The 18,181-nt window shown below is 38.1% G+C and overlaps 1 protein-coding gene across 1 annotated transcript; it reads left to right on the top strand.

Moving 5' to 3' along the window:
• The first annotated feature begins 3,476 nt into the window (after positions 1 to 3,476).
• On the top strand, positions 3,477 to 17,592 carry PLEKHS1 (pleckstrin homology domain containing S1). The gene is made up of 13 exons (XM_062580730.1): positions 3,477 to 3,507; positions 4,752 to 4,837; positions 4,943 to 5,049; positions 6,455 to 6,589; positions 7,932 to 8,004; positions 8,685 to 8,792; positions 9,550 to 9,645; positions 13,309 to 13,419; positions 14,169 to 14,284; positions 15,529 to 15,738; positions 15,843 to 15,944; positions 16,571 to 16,706; positions 17,524 to 17,592. Exons 1-13 carry the CDS (start codon positions 3,477 to 3,479, stop codon positions 17,590 to 17,592), a joined length of 1,380 nt encoding a protein of 459 aa, XP_062436714.1.
• Positions 17,593 to 18,181: the final 589 nt, after the last annotated feature.

Genomic DNA, 18,181 nt, shown 5'->3' with positions numbered 1-18,181 from the left:
TTGAAAGGATTTTGATGGAACTGTCCTGATTTACAGGTGACATGGTGTCTGTCTGTCTGAGAAGAAAGGCTATCTAGTAGTGTTACTTGGCGCTCTTCAGTGCTCTAATGTGGCAGACAAATAGGCAAAGGAGAGCAACTTTTAACTGTGAGTTACAGTAGTATGGAAAGAGAGAGAGAAAGGCATCATTCCTTGTGTTGGGACCCGTGTATCTGCTAGATAGAGCATTGCTTTACATCATGTCTAAAAAGTATTGTTAATATTACTCAAGAATAAAACTTCCCACCAGCTGACATCACATCATGTAAAGTGATATGTTTACATCCTGATAGCTGTGATAGCCAAATAGTCATAAGGAGGCAGTTTAGAGTAAGGAGACCTTATCCTCTGACTTGCACAAGACCAAACAGCTGAATAGTGACTTACGTGAAGTAGGGCATTTTAGCCTATTTTCAGTTCAAATTTATAATTATTTTCTTTCTAAAAGCAATTCCCTTGATATTTGCAGGCTTAGTTGAACACCATTTAGTGTGGAGTGACAAGATTTACTGTAGTTAATGATTTGTTGGCTGTCTCTGCAGAGAAGCCAAAAAGTTGACCTAGGAGTGAGCCCAGTAATAAGTTGACGTGATACTGTAGACACACTGCTCTGGGGATAAGTAGGGACTGTTTGGAAAACTGAAACAACAAAACAAAACAATCTTTGGGGTTTTTTTTTCTGCGTGGGAGACATTTATGGTTGGCTCAAATGTGTGTATTATTATTTTTTCCCCCCTTGTAAGTGAACTACAAGGTTCATTTGTGACCAGGTTTCCCCTTTCAGAACAATCTTTTATTTGCTTCCTTTGGTAGAAATGGGAATTTCCTTGTGGGTCATATTTCAAGGTGTTTATATTTATGCAAGGTTTATAAGAACGCAGTCACTGTGCAGAGCAATAATACATTGTGTTGTGCTGCAGAAAACGATACAGGTAACTTGAAAATGTTTTAAGGGATGTTTCTACTAGATCTTCCACACCATGAACACATTTTGCCTGTAAGTATTAACATAGTATTGATTTATATCTGAAGCTTTATAATGTTAATTCATTTGCAGCACTTTATTTGCATTTTAACTGAAGTGTCCTATTACATTTTGAAAGATTGAAAGCAATCAAATTTCTTAATACCATGCTTCCAAACTATGAAGGGGTATAATCATGGAATTGGCGTTGTCTATTCTGAATTAGAAGTAAGTGGTTTAAAAGAAGAGAAATAAATGATTGAAGAGAAATAAATGATTAAATGTAACAATTATAAACTTGTTTTCAAAATACCGAGTGAAATCACACAGATTATTAAGAGCCTATTGTAATCCCAGAGGTTTTTGTTTTTCCACCTGCAGATCTTGACTTTACTCAAACCTAGATGAGACTTTTATCCTGTTATGGACTCGTATAATGTTTTTGTGACAGATCACTTGCCAGTGGTGATGGCTTTGTCAGTCAAGCTGAGAAGAACATTGCAGTGTCTTTGATTGAAACCCCAGGTGTGGGGGTTATGAATATATGGAATGTACATTTGAGTCTGAGTTTGCGTACAGTCACTTTTTTTTTTTATGTTTTGTTTGCTTGCTTATTTTTGCTTTTTGTCCTTTTTCAGTAGGCAAAAAGCCTAGGCAGTAAAGCTTATAGTGTAGTTTTGTCAGCACGTTTGTACAACAAATCTTTCTCCCAAAAAGGCAAAAATGCCGAAATTTTCCTATCAAAAATGTACAGGCAGAAATGCTTTAGAGCTCTCCCACAGACCTAGGTTAGAAATGGGTTGTTGGCATTGGCACCATGGTGTCACCTGAAACAACAGCCACTGAAGTCTGTAACGTCAGTTGAGTGAGGGAGGCAAAATTTTGGGTACCATAACAGACTGTTTCTGACTGCTACTCCTAGCTGTTTCATATTTACTTCTGATACTGTGGAGTAAATCTCCGAAGGTATACAAGCCAAGGAAACCACTTAAATCTCTCGGTTGAGGCAGGATGTTCAGAAAGGAACAAGAGAACAGCGCTGCAGTCCTGTAGGTTTTCCCAGAAGCTCTGCAGTTTCATGTAAACAGGCATGTTAGAGACCATATAATGTTGCTGTAGCTGTCAGGCAAGTTTAAGCCAAGTTATTACAAGAAAAGGATTTGATTTTGCAAGGAATGGGAGACTTACGGTGGGGCAAAAGGAAATTTTGAAAACCGTTTCCCACATGGTATTACGAAAGGACAAAACTTGATATTGTTGGAAATGTAACTAAATGAGAGAAACTAGATCTGATTTTAAATAAACAAGCAAGTAATTGTGACATAATAAACTGTTCAATGTCCAAAATATAGTACCAAAATATAGTGCAATCGATTGGCAGGGGTCCAGAATTGCAAAGAAGCAGCAATACAATGGATGTCTGTCTCTGTTATCCAAACACTGAAGAGTGTTATTTAAGAGAAAGGCAAATGAACTTAATAATAGAAGTCCATAAACCAAAACCACCCTTTGCCTTCTAAATGTTCCATCTCTGTCGTCTTGCAATTATCAAATCCCACAGACTGCTACTTGCTTATTTTATTAAATGGTTATTTAACAAAACTTTGGAGAAGAACATGGTAGTGTATTACTGCGTTTTACCTTAATTTTATCCCCTATTTCCACCTCTGCTACAGCCTGGCTATAAGACAGATAGTCTCGCCTCTTCTGAGAGTTACAGGCAGGTTACAATTTCCATGGTAAAATTGGAGGGGACATTTTGAACATCAATTTTCATCAGTAAAAATAGATATTGTCTGTTCACTCATCTGTAAAATAGTGATACTAATCCACATCTTAGAATGCTTTGAAATGTATTGTTGTTTATAAATTGCTCTGAGGGCATTGTATTAATGGTGCTAAAGACTTGTAAATTATTAGACATGTAGATTTGTTACTATTTTTTTTAATATCTTTAGATTTTAAGCTCTTTAGGCCAGGCTATGCTTACTTCAGGCAATTTCAATCAACTGCAATTTCAATCAACTGCTAATCACTGTCAGAAAGATTTATCTGATGCAATGTTCCTGGGTTGCAGCTGTTATAAAGGGACAAAATGGGACTCCATTGACAGATCTTCTTAGTTCCTGGGTCATTCCTTTGAACTCCATAATTTTGTAAATTAAATGATTAATATATGATATTATATAATTATTAAATTATAATTTTAATATATAATATAATACAATGTATATATTAAATATTCTAATTGTATTTTATAAGCATTATTATAATTTACTATAGATTTTTATCTTTCTGTATTTATTTGTATATAGATTTATCATCGCTTTAGAAATAAACACTTTTGAGGTGCTTGTTATTTTCTCAGGTGACCGTAAGTACAATAAAATACTTGTCAGCCGGAATCCAAGTGAAAGGAGTTAGCCTCAGGGTTTTTGCTCTCTTTATTTTCTGAGTGGAAGAAGCAGTCAGGATGGCATCCAGAAATAGAAGAAATTCTACAGGTACAAAATTTAATTTATGGAAATTTGTCAATTGTGTCAGGTTTCAAGCCATTTTCATCAGTATTTGACACTATACCTTTCCCCTTCTTGTGCCAAGGACTTTGTCTTAAGAAGTTAGTAAAAAAAGAAAAAAAAAGGGAGGGGGCCAGCGTATTAGGAAAATGAGATGAGTCCAGCTGCACTTACTCTGTGTGTTAATTCCATAATTCTACTCTTCTGCTCCCTTCTGTAACAAATCTATCCTAAATACAACCCATCCCTTTAAAACAGAATTGGCCTGATACAGAGGTTAGACAGACACTATAAGAAGATTAAAATCCTTAAAAATTAACCAGGAACAAGGAGATACCATCGGTAGTTCCAAGACACTAGTGATGAAATCTTATCTCTACTGAAGTCAGTTGTAATTTCAGCACAAAGTGTTTCTCGTGCCACCACAAAGTTTGGTTTGTGGTACATTGCTGGTGGATATCCAAAAATTTGTGTACGTCCTCTACTGTCCCTTACTGGAAGATACAAAATGTTGTCGATTGTGTTCCCTTCAGTCACTGAATTCTTTTGAAATCTTAATTTCCCATACAGAGTTTACAGCTTAAAAGATGGAATGAGATTTCCACTTACTATATTAAAGTGCATTAATAAGTGAAGACTGAGATTTTGGTTACAAATCCACCACTGATGAGAAAATACAAGTCTGAAACTATAGCTGACCACAGAGTATGCACATCACAAATAAATATTCGTTGAGATATTCCCACCCTTCCCTGAGGTTTTAGCTTGTGTTTTCCATGGTAGATGTTCTCCTGGTGGTGTGTCACAATTCACAGAGGAGGGTGGTTTCCATAGTGGTGCCGCATCCAAACTGAATGCTGCCTGCAAACGCTGTTAGCATGCTGCTTACTCTCTTTCAGATCACTAGTAAGAAGTTAAGACCAGACCTAAGACAGAGCCTTACGGTATCTTCCAAGCCACCTCCCGCAATGCAATATACTGGCACTCTCTTTTGCTTACAGATGTGTCCAGTTGTCACCCCAAACACACTGATATCAGCGGAGGATGGCCTGGCCCTGCATTTTAGAGCTCTGATTTGTGCTTGTCATCTCTAATTGAACATGTTTCATGGCCACTTAAGCACAGAAGCCCAGTGATCAGCAAAAGTTTCCAGTTTGAGCAGGTCCTTGTAATAGATCAATTAGCAACAAATTGAATAATGATGCCATTCATTTCTCTTTGATTGCTAGGAGTTCAAAATATATTCTCACCCAGTGATGAAGTTTGCAAGCACGGATTCTTCACCAAATCACCACCTCTTCAACTCTTGAGCTCACAGGTATTCTGCCACAGATTAGTCATATTCCAGCAATGCCTCAAGAAACGTCTGTTATTTCTGCTCTCCTGAGTTTTGATGAAAGACAAATTATTTTCTCTTTGGCAGAATTCCTGGAAAAGGCGTTTTTTCATCCTGTGCAAATCCAGCAAGGGTTATTACACCCTGAAGTACCTAAAAGGCCAGCATATAAAAGGCTGCATAGCTGTTGATCAGTATGTAACTCTAATGCATCATCTTTTTGTTTAAAATCACGTATCACCATTCTTAAATGTCCACTGACTGTGCAGATGTTAGTTGCTGCTTGAGATTCTTGAGCCAAATTCTACTCAAGAATTGAGTCAAGAGGAGAGTCCCATGGACTCTTGTAGGCTTTTGGTGCAGCTTATAGCATATAATTTATGTAGAAGTAAAAATTCTAAATGTTTCTGGTGGAATTTGACACACTTACCTGAGGGATTGTGACAGTATGGTGTCTGCAAAGCAGACAGCTTGGCTCTGTGATCCAGAAGGCTTATATTCCTGTAGTAAAAGATAATTTATCTTCTGTGAGTATGACACTATGCATTTATTCACACACAAGTAAGTATGGAGTGCACCACTCTTAACTGTTGAACAGAACCTTTCCTACCTTTTGACTTTGTAAAGTGCTCCACAAATAGAGCAGAAGTCTCACTGCTTTTTCTTAGCCATTTAGGCTGATGTAGGCTGCTCTGCTGCCACTTACCCTTAGAAATGCTCTGCTTGGCACATTTGGGATGGTCATTTCATTCTACTCAAGACAGTGCCCATTGCAGGCTGCAGCAAGGCTGGATGTCATTAGCTTTGTAGTGTTACCTGTGGTATTAAATATATATATAATATTATATATAAAGGGAAACAGTTATGTCAAAAAAATGTAAAGGTTTTACCAGTCAGACTTGAGACCAGATCCAAAGGCCACAGGACTTATTAAGCATGGAGATCGCTGGACTCACATTGCTATTGTGTTTCTTCTATTAAAAAGGTTTCTAATGTGAAGCTTTGGAAAAATTTCCAGCTTGCTCAGGGGTGTATTGCTATATTATTATCATCATTATTGTCATTGTTCTTACTATTTTTGCTACAATAGCAATTTGGTCTAATTTAATGTCTTGGAAATTAATAGACTTACAGGGCTTCCATTTAAGAATACATTAAAAGTGCATCTTACTTGTTCCTGCTGTCCTCCGTTAGAACACTGTTAAGGTACATTTGGTTTCAAATCAAACTTACTGTTTGATAAGTTGTTGAAAAACTGTAGTTGTTGAAACAAGATTTGCAAAGCATTTTTCTTATTACAACTTCTCAAGATTTTATGTGCAGGCAAGAGCCCCTTTATTCAAAAAGAAGTTTCCAAAATTTGGGCATAGGTCATTGTAAAAGTCAATTTTTATGTGTTCGTTTTAGAGTTTTCTTTATTGAAAGACAAGAAATGTTTTGGAAGTGTGCCTTATTATTGAGAATTTTTTGTAGGGAAAGTACATACCTTTTTCCAGGCAGATCTTTAATGTCCTGCTGTGCTTAGAGTGTAAAATACATACACATACATACATGTATGTATGTGTATATATAGGATGTTTCATATGCTTATCTTCACAGGATCATAAATGTAGAAATTGGCATAAGTAATTCTGAAAGGATGGCAACGGTAAGGAAGATGTTTAAATGTCCTCCTGAAGAGGTGATGTCTATTAGTACTGGAGACAGAAGTTACTACCTCATTGGGAGGAGCAGGTATGCATAGAAAGGCATGTAAGTGCAGCCTGACATTACAATTAAGCGATTGTAACACCATGCTGCTGCCCCAGGGCAAGGTCCTTCTCCTTTCCTGCAGCTCTGGCCAGCAGTTCCAGTCTCTCCTCATATCAGGTCTACTGACTGTGCAACTCCAGGATGAAATGATCCAGCGGAAAACTGTTCTTTATGTCTTTTCTTTCTTTTCTTATTTCCTGCGGCAAGGTTAATTTTCTACTGGTTCAGACAGCTGATTTAACTTCCCTAATAGCCGTGCTATTATAAGATTCAACATGAGAAAGTAATGGAAGTTCACAGCTGGGAGTGGGCATGGCAACAACATTTTATCAGTGTGCTACTGTAACGTCAATCTCTATCAGTAAAGGGTCAGGGAAGAGCAGACAGTTTTGTCTTCTAACCCTGTGGCTTCTGGGAGTTAGGAAAGCTTATGCTGCTTATGGATAAATCACAGGAAATAATCCTGCCCTAGAAAAAAGGTTATTTATCAAGAAAAACAGTTTGAAGAGAAAACAGACTCTAAAAGGAATGATTCAGGGCCTCTATTCAGATGGCTGGCTTTGCAGCTCAGCAGCACGGCTGCTGCACTCCCTGCTTTCCCAATCTATAATCCAGTCTTCAGCAAGAGCCGATATTACTGCTGTTGTGGTGAGCAGCCAAAGTTCAGTGAGGGAGTACATTTGGCAAGGTGCTTCTCTGCTGCTACGTGCAGCTTCTGCCCTCAGTTTCCCAGCCACAAGCATGTCAAGGGTTTTTCTGTCTTAATGCAGAAGAGCAGCTGATGTGTGAAAGGCTGACGAGCACAAAGGAAAACACATACCTATGCGTTGCTTGAGCACACCATTCCACACCTTCGCTCAGGGCACTCCTTTCACAAGTATTTGATGGGAAGTGGTCTGGAATTCATCAAACCAATCTCACTCGCAAGCACGAAAGTGTTTCTATGGGGCGTTCATGACCCATTGCTCATTCTGTCTGCCCAAACACATTCATAAGCCTTACTGGCCATTTTTGGGGCAGTACAGAGCAAAGCAGCATTACACATAGCAAATGAAGCAGTAGGAACCATTCCACCCCTCCTTCACCTCTCTTGCGTGTGCATGTGTGCGTGCACACACACACAAACACACACACACCTTCAGAGATTTAGCTTTTAATCTTGTACTGCATGCCACCCAAACGCACTCTCTTCAACGGAAGAAGCAATTTTCCCTGTTGATTTCAGAAAGTGTTATTTTAGGCCCATAAGAGGAAGTGGGTGAGCAAGTGCGTTTTCCTTGCAGTTTACTTATGAGGTTTGCATTTATGTTGTTCCTCGCTGCAGGCAAGAGATAGAGGACTGGGTCACTGAGATATCTTCAATCTGCAGGGAGGCGAAAGAAGGTGGATGTCCTCAGGTGACTTGCTACTACACTTGATTTAAGAAAGAAAGCAGTTTGTAAGTTCATTAAAAACTTGTGCTAAGAGGCAAGGAATTTTCCTGATTTTGACCTTGCAAGTTGGCCTTTGACATTATTAATTGAAAATTAATTTTCCTTATAGATCAATTAGGCTGGACTTATGAATTAAGCAGGCATTGCACAGTCTGTGTTCCACTGGGATTGATTTTACATTGAAGCAATCTCTTTGAAGAATAAGCCACATGGAAATTAGTTGGTGATTAACATTATGCTGCAATGAATTGCACCTTTGATGTCTCAGAATGAAAACCTGTGTACAGTTTTTACTGTGGGCTTTTTGGATATGTCTACATGCTGTTTTACAGTTTGATTCACATGTAGCCTGTCAGTGCTATGAACCAACTGGAAGCCTGTTAATTCAGTGTAAAGCCTAAGTTTCTGTACTTTGTTGGTCAGGTGAGCCTAATATTTCAGACTCAGCGCTACGCTGCTTACATCCTAACAGCTTCCAGCCAGCTCAGAGTCTAAGTAGAGGAAATTTATTTTTGCCTGCAAAATACCACATATAAAACCTATCTGAGCCTTTAGAAGTAGAATTACTACTACTGAGATGCCCTGTTCCTTGTAGCCCATGCACTTCAGATGCCTGTCTTACACTGCTGTTGTCTTCTCTCTAGAACCAAGATCTTGCAAAGCCAGAAGTGAAAAGCCGACCTTCCTCTTTGCCATTATCCCTGAATGATGTAGCTATGACCAGCCACCTGGAAAGCCAAAGCATCCAGAAGGTAGATTAGCAGTCCCTAACGAGCTTACTGACAGGGATAACTGTGAAATTTGTTTTGTGTAGTTGCTAGTTTCAATCAAAATAAGTTCTGAGAACATGCACTGATTGCCAGTTGGTGTCTTCTGCATTATATTGGGTCTTTATGTAGTAGGATCTGGATTATAATGTCAGAGTCCCCACGCAGGGTCAGTACTGGCATATTTTTTTTACTAATCTGCATTTAAGTAAGGGCAGGTGTTCATGGCGGTGAGCACTAATATTCATTGGCCATATCAGCTGACTGGCAAAGATTGGTGGTCATCTTCTCATCCCTAAAATAAGCCCCTACATATTTGCTTTAACATGTCTTGGCAAAGCCATTTGAATATTTTTTGTGCAGCTACTGGTGATGTTCTTCCTGTTTTGTGATTGCTCTTTTCTTTGACTTTCTCTTCAGACTTTAAAGCCTAGAGGGGAGTTCAGTTCCAGTGACATCCACTGGAACCTGGATTCCTAGCTGTCCTCTGTGCCTTTCAGATCTTCTCCCTCAAAATGTAAATAGAAAGGAAGGAAAGCTTTGCTACTATCCCAGAGCAATTACAGGCTCCATCCTTTGGCAGCAGACTGAATAGCAGCCAGGGAAAAATTGGTTTTCTATGATTACAAAGCTCCATGCCAATAGTCTGCTGAAGGAAGCTTAAAAAGGCTGTTACCCAGCAACAGGCAAAGTAAAACATCTGCAGAGTGTGTAGGAGTCAACATTTTTCTTTTCCATACAGGAGAAAGGTCTCTCAGAAGAGAAGAACAGGCCTAATTCAGATCCTGGCCCCCATCAGTCTCAGTACAACTCACTGAGAAGAGTTTTTCCAAGCCTGGTGAGCAGCTTTTGACTTGTCCAGTCTGCAGAAGTAACTATTGGCTCTCATCTCACCTGAATATCTGTACCTGTAGATTATTCATCTACTTCACAAGCATGTTGAGTTTTCATCATGAAGGTTTTATAAATATAGCTAATCTATTGTAAATATATGTAAAAATATTGTAAATATAGCTAATCTATTTGGCATTGAAAATAACCTTCTGAGAACTTGCTTGAAATACCTTTCATTTACTTTGTTTCTTGGGGACAGATCCTTAGAGTTTCTCTGCAGCGATTGCAACTTGTGACACCTCTAAGAAGCTTGATAGAGAGCTCTGAAGGTGTCCTGCTTGAGGACTTATGCCTCCCACCATATTTCTCAGCTGTGCCACACTCTTTCTGAACGGTTTATTTCTCTATCCTCTTTCAGAATATGTGTGCAAATAGCAGCTGAATCAGTTTAACAGAACTAAATAACAAAGTTTTGTTATATTGAAGAACACCTCAGGGCTGACCTTATATTGACATAAGTATAGCTTCCAGTAATTTAGCTTCCATATCTGGTAGAAATGATTCTAAAAGATAAAATGATAAACATGACCATGCATTATTGGCTGCAGGTTCTGACTTGTGTTCCCTGAACAAGTAGCTGCAGCAAATTTCAGATATCTTTTACCAGCCCTCTGCCCTTGGTTACTGTCTTTGCAGCGGAGTCAACAAAATAAAATACGTGTGCAAGGCTCCACCATGCCAGTGTACAGTTTGGCAGCTGATTATAAAACCATCTTTATTAGCAGTTTATACATTGGATTATGATCTGGAGTGGCTGAGACATAGGGAAAGAATCTATCCTGCTATCACAGCTAGCAGGATTATAAATCACATGTTGCAATAACCATCCGTGTACGTACAGCCTGGCAGCAAGTATGAGATAATACAGCTAAATTTAGTTTAATGAAGTGAAAATAGTTGAAACTACCTTGTAATGCCATGGGTAGTTACCACAGTAGAGCTGACACACAGTAATTTATGAATTTAGTTGTGAGTCTGAGCCCTAAACTGGGTTGGATTAACTCAGTTTAAAATCAAACACTTTGTTTTTTATCTAGTGCTGCTTTGTATGCATGCCAACGCTTTCTTTCTCTCTCTCTCACATATCGCTTTCCTGTCTCTCTCATTAATCCTTCTCATAATTACGGTGACATGGAGGGTGTGTATTATATACTGCTGTTGAGAGTGGGACAGAGTGATCACAAGGAATAAACAATAAGGAGTCTGTATTTTACAGTCTGTGTTTTACTCTTTAATCTGAAGCAGAGGGACTAGCAGGAAGCTCATATTTTTGTTTCAGGATGGGTGAAAATATTATGAATGACCTTACCAGAGAGCTAACAAGGAACAATGATTGATCATGTGTCAAAAATATTTTACTTGCCTCTTAAGTTTAGTATCTGCTAACATCTCTATATCCTTTCTCTGCTCAATGATATTTAGACAGTTTATTTACAGATTATGTCTTGCGTTTACTTCCTGTTAAAAGTATGACTCCACATTCCCAGTATCTAGTTACTTTTGGTGGATCCCTCTTGCATGTCCTAATCCTGAAAACTGTTTGGTGAGTAACTATTACTCCTGCAAACAGGCTCCTCAATGTCAGGGAATCTAGTCACATAGTCAGGGACTCAGTAACCTAAGAGAGGTTTTCAGGACCTGGTTCCTTTTGAACCCACTTTCTAGGGCTACAAAATCAAGTTTCTGTTTACTAGGCAGTTCATTATCAGCTATTTTCATATGCAGCTTTCAATACCTAAAATGCATCAAAATAGTGAGTTGTGACTTGTGTCACCCTGTACTACTCATTACTGACATACAGACCAGTCAAGATTAGGCATCCTAGTCAGGAACACTGGCTTTAATATGTGTGAGACATATGTGATTAAAAGAGAAGTCCCTCTTTTAAAGAGCTTAGCACAGTGCATAGCTTTTGACTCTTCCCCTAAAAGGCCTAAAACTAACAATTGCTCAATTGTTTTCCAGTTACCCCTTTCATATTCCATTTGTGCTACAGCTAATCTATTTTGTAATCTGCTTTTTTCCTAATCTCACCTTGGCTCAACATAGCCTTTAATAATTTGCTTAGCTGTAAGATTGAGAATGATTTTACAATGAAGATAACTGTACTACTCCACTTCCAAAGCACCTGGAAGATCTGAGATCTAGGCCAAATGCTGCTGCAGCAGTTTAACCTTCTACTTCCCATTATCCCCTAAATCTGAGATGGTGCCAAGAAAACACCGTATTTATGTTGCAAAAGATGGCCACTGTTAGTGGCTGAAAGATCAATCTGGGAAGCTGATGTGTGCCGTCTACTCTTGAGAGGGGTCAGAGGGTCTCAAAGAGCTCATAAAATCACCTCCTTTACCCTATTTTTCCCCAGTGTTTACTATAGGATTCATCCAAAGCCCCTGAAAATTCACTGGGAAACCTGTTCACAACTTTAGATTATGAGCATAGAGTCAGTCCAGTTTCCACCAAGGATTTTTGCTACGGGTGTCCTGAGGGACCGTTTGTAGGTGTGCACTGACTCCTAGAACATGGGCTGCTTTTTTAATGACATTTATACCCACAAGGAACATAAATGCCTTCATAAATGCCTAATGCCTTCATAAATGCCTAATTTCTATTCAATGCCAGTTTCTTTTCTTTACATGAAAGGGAGTAATTAGTTTAATTTACTTTACTTAGAAAACTCTAATATATTTGGTGGCATATTTAGCAGTTATTAAAATTATCACCATGGAAACCTAGGATGTAGGTAGAGAGATAAAAAAAAATTATTGCATCAGAAACATGGCATGGAGAATTGCACAGTGAGGAAACTAAATACTAATTACCATACTTTTTTCATTATAGTGAAGTCAATAAGGAGACATAAAAATAAATAATTTATCTTTGTGACTTAAAAAGATAAACTTGGTGGAGAGATTAATTTCTTCTTGACTTATGAAATTGTCCAAAACTTACTATTTTGAGTATTTATGAAGCATCTTAAGGCAGAACATCCCTCAGTTTGCAAATCATTCAATGCTGGGTCTCCAGCCCTCTGAGGTTTGTTCTAGTTCATGGAGAAGTATGAGTTAACAGATTTGTCATTAATCAGGGAAGTCCAAACTTTATTCTTTACTTGATAGCAGTTACTTGAAAATAGCAAATATTTTCCTATCTAATTCTAGATTTCTTTTGGATTTTTTCCCTAGGATAAGGACTCTAGGACTGAACCCAAATAAAAAATCTTTTGTACAAAAGAATGTATCCTAAATACATGGAGTCATATATAAGAATTTAACACACTTACCTTGGTTTTAAAATAAGATAACAATTATTGAGCACACAGTGAACTGTAGCTTCCTGCTTACCACATACCAACATATGAGAAATACTAATATTAGCGGCCAGTATTGTAGATGTGCAGTTTATCTCAAAGATATAAGTAGAAGCACAATTACAGATACCTTTATCCTAAAACAAACTTGTATTAGCATTTCTCTCTTCAAGGAGAAGCAAGTCTTCCCACATTTCCTGTGGATACTTGCTGATTCTATTACTTTTCCAAATAAATGGAAAAATACACATTAAATAATCTGTAAAACTGTTAAATATGAAAACATTATTTTAACAGAATAAAAATATGGGAAAGACTGAGGAAAGTCCATTATCATCAGAAACAGATGAAGACATCGAGGAGGAAGACGACGACTATTACAAAACTCCGAGCAACATTTTAGCAAAGGTAGTTTAACAGATGTGAGTTTTTCTGTTTTGTTAACTATAATCTAGCTCCAAAGATACAGGATACATTTAACAATCCAAGGAGGGACTGGTATATAAGGGAGCCAATACTTTGCCGGAGAAATACATTTATAAAGCAGTAGGTGATAGAGCGTTCATTTGTATGAGAAAAAATATACTCATTCAAAGGATTTTTCTGGTAGCAAGTAGCATTTTGACAAAAATATTGATGATTTTCTTGAAATTCCTCAAGTAGACTACTTCAATGTAAATGGTTTTTGCCCACTCTGTCACAGTTTTTTCAGAAACTATTAACTTCTTTAGCAAATTTATCTGTACATTATTTTAAATATTTTAAAACATGGTTCTACTAAAGTGTCAGTAAATGCATAAAATCAAACAGTAATTTTAACATGCTGTGAAACGTTTTGATATATGCATTTCAGTTTGAAAAAAGGGAGCAAGAGAAGTAGCTTTGGGGGATACTTCAGAATATAGCTGATTATGTTTCGGTCTGAAAGGAAAGCAGACGATAGTGTCACTAATACCAGATAACATTAACATCTAAGTTTCAACCATTTAGAGCTCACTGTTTCTGGGAGGTGACTTATCTCAAGAAAGCTAAGCTGTATTAGCCAGTGGTTTATCATTATACAGAACAAATACTGAATAAAATAATGAAATCAAGAAGATTTTTCTGTAGGCAGAACAGGAACATTTGCCTCATATATTGTTATATGTTTCTAACAGTGTAATACTGAAATATCAAAGCCTGACCCTACAGCCAAATCCAATGTTCCTATGCAAGAGAAGCCAGTGCAGAAGAATACTGTAAAGGAGAACATTTATATGTCAATGAAATCACTGTAAGTAACAACTTTATTAAGGTTTTGAAAGTTAGAAGTGATACAGTGATATAGGAAGAGCTGTCTTTCTTGGTTTCATCTTGGTTGAATGAGTCTGTTTGGTCTTGGTTCAGAAAGTTCAAAACAACTGAGTACACTAGAGTGAAATTCAAACTTATCAAAGTGAAATTTAAACTCACTTTGCAAACTCATGCATTTAGATAGGCTCTGACTGTAGGATACAACACTTCTGTTTGACTGAAACTCTTTCTAGTCTTTTATGATGCGACAGGCAACCACTGCACTCAGATACCCCAGCCAAGCTCCAGTGACACTTCAGCCAGCCAGATTCCACAGCAGGCAGCACTGTCTAGTGGTAAAAAGAGGAAAAGAGATCTAAGATGTTAGATCGTAGTTTTGCTAGTAAGAAGTTATAGGATCTTGAAAAGGTCATCTTCCTTCCATTATGCCATCCAAAGGATGGATCTACTGCTGCATACTCAAAGGTGCAGTATTTGGCAAGCTACCAAAATATCTGAAATTAGTGTTAACAGTTCTAGTGCCATAATTAAATTTTACAGCTGTCATGTTATAGCACATTACACTGAAGAGAAGCGTGCCTTCATGGCAGAAGGATACCAGTTTTGAGATGGAGGAGTGTTACTTGTAGGTGACAGGCCTTAACTAACAGGTGGTCAGATCTTCCTCTACCTAGTAGGAAGGAGTTGGAAATGCAAACTCATGAACCAGTTTGTTATGACAGACTCATTGAAGTGTTTCTGTGTAACCCTATAAGCCTATACCATCTGAATTAAAACCCACCAAGAACAGGTTTTGCTACTCACTCCAGTCTTGATGGGAGAAGGCCCCAGTTGTTACGTGGTTAATCAAATAACCTAAAAAACATTTAAGCATATCTGCATTATTGTATCCCCCAGAGGACAGTGTTACATCCCCACAGAAGCCAGTACAGCTAACGCCAACAATCTGTACTCACTTTCTTTGTCAAAGCATGCTTTTAGCTGGAATGTTTTCAGGCTTAATAGTAGTCTTTAAATACTTGAAAGGTTTATTTTGAGATTTATGGTCCATTTTTAGAAGGACAGTTTATTTTACTTAGCTGTAATTTTGTCCACTGGATATGCTACAAGAACTTGTTATTCTTTGCTTCACTGACAGCTATTTGACCTAGCTTCAAACAAAGCAAAATTAACTGTGACTGGAAAGGCCAGACGAGTACATTTTCTATTGCCCTTTCTCTTCAGTCAGGTCCTGGATGAGGATCACCAGCGCATGTGCACCAGTGATGGACTTCTGACTCCTCTCAAGTGCCAGGAAACCAATGCATGTCCAAGAGACTTGGTGGCAAACAGAGACCTAAAACTTGCAGAAAGCAGCACCGGGCAGCAGCCAACCCTCCAGAAAAAGCAAAACTCGTTACCCCTTTCAGTGGTTCAGCTGACTATACTACTCAGGTAAGTGTCTTCTCCATTTTACATTGCAGAGAAGACAGATGTATTCACGGGCTTCTGATGAGGTACTGATAAGCATGCCTTGTCTCTGGTGTTTTCTCTCACAGTCAAGTTACAGATGAGACCCAGCTGCAGAAGTTGGATATTTTCATCCCCCTGACTGATGTTAACAATTACTTAACACTTACTGAAGCAGCAGGACAAATATGGTGAGTTCTGGATGTCTTATCAGATGTGCCAGTCAGATGTGAATGAGTGACAATCAACATAGAGATAGAAGTGTGGATACCTCCACATACATTTTTGACTGTGCGGAACAGGACAGAATCAGTGTATGTTAGAACTCCAGAAATTTCCTACTGCTGTGTCCAACTGTTCCTATAGTTGAGTTCCAATTTCCCTATTGAAAGGGACTGTATAGAACTGAGATGTCTATGGCATCTTGTGCAGTTAAATCCCACCCAAAAGCTAATCTTCTCATATTCTTGTGAATCACATAGTTACTGCTAGTTAATTTTGCCTTTGATTTGGTGGACTAAAATGATAGAGATGTTGGGAAGGGATATATCTTGACCTTGTTAATACTAACATTGTATTGGGGTCAGGGTCATGTACACTTTTACAGGGACCTGTTGGGATGATTGGAGCAATTTCATTTCAGCGAGAACCAGATCAAAAATATCACAATATCACAATATTACAATATCACTTACACTATAAGTTATTTCAAGAAGGAAATATCAACAAATGCAATCCTATTTGGTCATCTTCATTCTGTTAGAAATAATTAGATATCTCTTGTGATTCCTTTATTGTCTGTCTTCCAATGGCCTAGTGTGTCACACTGGACTGGTCCTTACCGACTGGGATGTATATTTAACCATGGAGACCGTATAGTGGCTGTGAATGATCTGTACCCAAAAAATGTGGAGGAAGTTTCCCTGTTTGTCAGCAGGTCCACAAGAAAGGAGGTAGGCTCAACTAACTTGAATGTGATAGTCAAGTGAATTAAACCAAATGAGAAAGCAAGTTATTTTTCACCTTTCAAAGAGCTTCATTCAAATGGGTTTATTCTATTTTGAGTTTAGCATTAGTAATCTCAGTGCCAAATGGCCCCTCAGCATCATTCTGACATAGTGCTTCTGATTCATGAGCTATTTGGGAAATTCAGAGTCTGCACTGTTGTGTTTGAGGGCTTGATCTCAAAGAGCCTGAAGCAACCTTGCAAGATTCTGGCCAACTATAAATTAGAGTTACTTGGTATTTTTTAGATAAGGACTTTGGGGAATAAAAGGAACGCCTCCAGTGAGCTTGTGGTGGTTTTGGTCAAAAGAATTTTCTCTCAAGGGTAGCTTAGCCATCTGGCTATTGAGCACAGAGAAAAAAATCCTACCTCCTATTCCTTTTTTAATCAAGCACTATGCAAGCTCCTTGTCTGATACTTACTACTTTCTTTTGAAGAACCTGGAGGATTTCTCAGTGGTGCCTTAAACTGCACAGCGATCTGCTATGTGTTGAGTCCTATGTTTCTCTTAAATGGAGTCCTATTTCAGTATCCAGGCTCTCCAACCTACACAGGAACACCTTCACATTTAAATTCTTCTTAGAAAGTTGAGGTCATCAGATGTTGTTCATACCTAAAGAATAGAAAGCCATTCACAGCAAGAAAAAATACTGATTTATCCTTTTAGCTGGTAAAAAATACAAGTCATACAGTAGCACAGATGTTGATCAGCTGTAATAAGCTATAAAACAGTATCTCTCACCTTGTTTTTCTTTTTTTTTAAGGTAAAACTTACTGTATGTAGGATCCCAGATTCAGATATCTTCCATACTAAAGGATGCTCATGTTCCTGAAAAAAAGACCTCAGCGGTTAAGTGCTAAAGTTTGATGGAAAGAATAGTGAAGAAGAATGTAATATATAACATATGCATGTAATCTTTACCTTACAGAGCTGCCAGGCAGCTTTTCGTGCTGAAGTACAAAGAATACAAGATGTGGATTTCATTTTCACTTTATGTCCTAATAACTTGTTTTGGACACATGAATGGCATGTGTTTGGCCAGAGTGAATAGATTGAACAAAACTAAATGTCGAAGCATGTGTCAAACCTTTGCACTGTACACACTTCTTACCTCACTAGAAAGTCTTGGTTCATACCTATGCTTGTCTCTTTACACTGAGTTATACTCATTTATACTGGTCCCCTAATCATTTAGGGGTGTGGAAACCACCTGCATTTGGAATAAAGACGTGTTTTCCTGTTAACTAACTACAGAAAGGCAAAGGCAAACTGAGACCTGTAATGCGAGAAGGAAGGTTGGTAAATGAAGCATCGTGTAGCAGTGATTCAGTGGGGACTCCTGCTGTGTTATACCCCTCTTATATTACAGCCACAAAAAGACATTTAAGGGATGATGGGGAAAAGTTCCAGTTGGAAAAGGG

The sequence above is a fragment of the Rhea pennata genome, chromosome 7, assembly GCF_028389875.1.
Source record: "Rhea pennata isolate bPtePen1 chromosome 7, bPtePen1.pri, whole genome shotgun sequence".
Classification (NCBI taxonomy): Eukaryota; Metazoa; Chordata; class Aves; order Rheiformes; family Rheidae; genus Rhea; species Rhea pennata.
Note: the sequence above shows the minus strand (reverse complement) of the source record. Positions and strands in the feature narration are given on the sequence as shown.

Bases quoted from the DNA above. Each gene is read 5' to 3' on its own strand.
- PLEKHS1 (XM_062580730.1), top strand. From the start codon at position 3,477: ATGGCATCCAGAAATAGAAGAAATTCTACAG. The intron at 5,050-6,454 runs GTATGTAACTCT...TTATCTTCACAG, and splicing joins GGCTGCATAGCTGTTGATCA to GATCATAAATGTAGAAATTG. The intron at 16,707-17,523 runs GTAGGCTCAACT...TTTTTTTTTAAG, and splicing joins GCAGGTCCACAAGAAAGGAG to GTAAAACTTACTGTATGTAG.